The 1,900-nt window shown below is 46.0% G+C and overlaps 1 protein-coding gene across 1 annotated transcript; it reads left to right on the top strand.

Moving 5' to 3' along the window:
- Window positions 1-74: 74 nt before the first annotated feature.
- On the top strand, window positions 75-612 carry LOC108356051 (integrin alpha-PS5-like; the record flags this gene model as incomplete). Its single annotated transcript, XM_017607182.1, has 2 exons — window positions 75-169; window positions 247-612. A coding segment is annotated over exon 2 (257 nt), but the record flags the coding sequence as incomplete, so codon positions are not given.
- Window positions 613-1,900: the final 1,288 nt, after the last annotated feature.

Here is a 1,900-nt window from a genome sequence, read left to right as displayed (position 1 = left end):
CCAAATGCTAACCAAAATTTATTCTACTTTACTTTACAGTGTTCTGTGACAAATGTGCGGCCGTTGACCCGGTCGAGCCAAAGGTGTACAGTGAGAAGATCATCTTTAGTACGGGCTGCAGTTCCGATATCTGTGTGGCTGATCTGGAAGTTAAAAGCCACAATTTGGAGTGAGTGTCGCACGATAAAAAGAATTCTTCCACTTAAGTTAAATAATAACAAACAACTTGATTTCCATCCATTTCAGTCACACATACATTCTCGGCAGTAGTCGTACACTGGCCGTCACATATGACATAACCAACAATGGCGAGACAGCTTATCTACCTCAAATCAGCATCACTTCATCGAATCGTATGCCCTTCGCCAAAATACCTGGTAACTGCCGTATCAAAGATAACGACTACTTGGAATGCGATTTGAATAATGGCGTTGCAATGGCGAGAGGCGCCAAAGACTCATTTACTGCTATTTTCGATGTTGCTGGCATATCGGGAAAACCAGTGATTCTAACCGCCAAGGTGTTCAGTACAGGCAAGGAGGCTAACGAAGCCAATAACATGATCACCGATGTAATAACACTCGGAGAATTCACCGAAATCGATATAGTCGGGTAAGTTTACTAAATGTGAGAAAGACTTCGAGAAGGTCGTGGCGTTTGTATATGTAGTGATATCTCAGCAATAATAGTGATTAAACAAGGTTAAGGACCCTTCTCTAAAAGATATACAAGGTAGAGCAGAAGCATTGGTAAACTGTTGTGGCGAAATATAAGTCGTTCGACCTGTCTTATCATTAGTGTAGGAGTGCTAAGGGTTATGTATAATTTTGTGTAGGAAAGAGAAGTTTAGAAATTTCTCCTTATTTTGTTATTGTTGTAGCGGCTACCAAGCCCCACTCGGGTCCGATTTCCCGTCAACGCTATCATCAGGCTTAGCTAAGGGAGGCCCAGGAAATGTGCCACTTGCCCCGGGTGTGTCCATAGGGACAGGGGCGGTAGCTGGGTGGGGTTTTTTGGGGGCATGCGCAGAGGTGCCGTGAGTCATGTGGCGACTCTCCGGATAGCGGACACTCTTTGGGCATATTTGCAGTCACTCTGCTCAGGTATGAGTTTAGCCTACTGCAGTAGTCAGAACGGAGTTGGGCTATTGTGGTGCGAGTCTCTCAAGGCAGACAAAGCTCTGTCTCCACGTTGGTTGGTTGCCTGCCTAAAATGACATTTACAGGTCGGGAGTATATATATATAACTCAAGACCAACCCCATGTGAATGGCGTTTAACGCCTGTCGGTATGCAGTTGGGTCCAGAGGTTATTTAATGAACCTCTGGACTTCGTCCGTTAGTTCGTTGAGACGCCTCCTGAAGTCCTTGGCGAGGACTCTTCTGCAAGCAGTTATCTATTCGGGTGCCCATGTCTGTGGCAACCTACCGGGAACTAATTGCAGAGAATTATATTATGCTCCCTGGCGGGGATCCTCTAGGCCTCGTCTTGATGGTGGTGCTGAAACGACATCAGGAGGCATCCTGACGCGGTCCAGAGTGTCGTGTTCTGACATGTCTGCAGCTTCGTCCACTGCGTCCTCCTAGTCCCCGGCGACCAAGCAGGCGCTGAATAGTTTAGGACCGACCAGCCCATTGCCCTGTATGTTGCCAACAACATTTCTTTGTCTTTGCCCCAGGTGCTGCCGGCTAACGATTTGAGGACCTTGTTGCGGCTCTGCACCCGATTGGANTTTGCATTAGCCCTGTCGAAAATATGTATTTACAATGACTATATAATCCAAGATAGCCCAGACAGCGTAAGGTGCCACATCGCTCCCAGTTATTAATAAGTTTTAAGGTTACCAATTCATTATTTAAAAGTTTAGAATAAAACTAAGTAGATGGGACAACCGTCTTATA

This window comes from Rhagoletis zephyria, unplaced genomic scaffold (genome assembly GCF_001687245.7).
Source record: "Rhagoletis zephyria isolate East Lansing unplaced genomic scaffold, Rhagoletis_zephyria_1.1 Rzeph_scaffold_53488, whole genome shotgun sequence".
NCBI classification, from domain to species: Eukaryota; Metazoa; Arthropoda; class Insecta; order Diptera; family Tephritidae; genus Rhagoletis; species Rhagoletis zephyria.
This window is presented reverse-complemented; position numbering and strand designations above follow the sequence as displayed.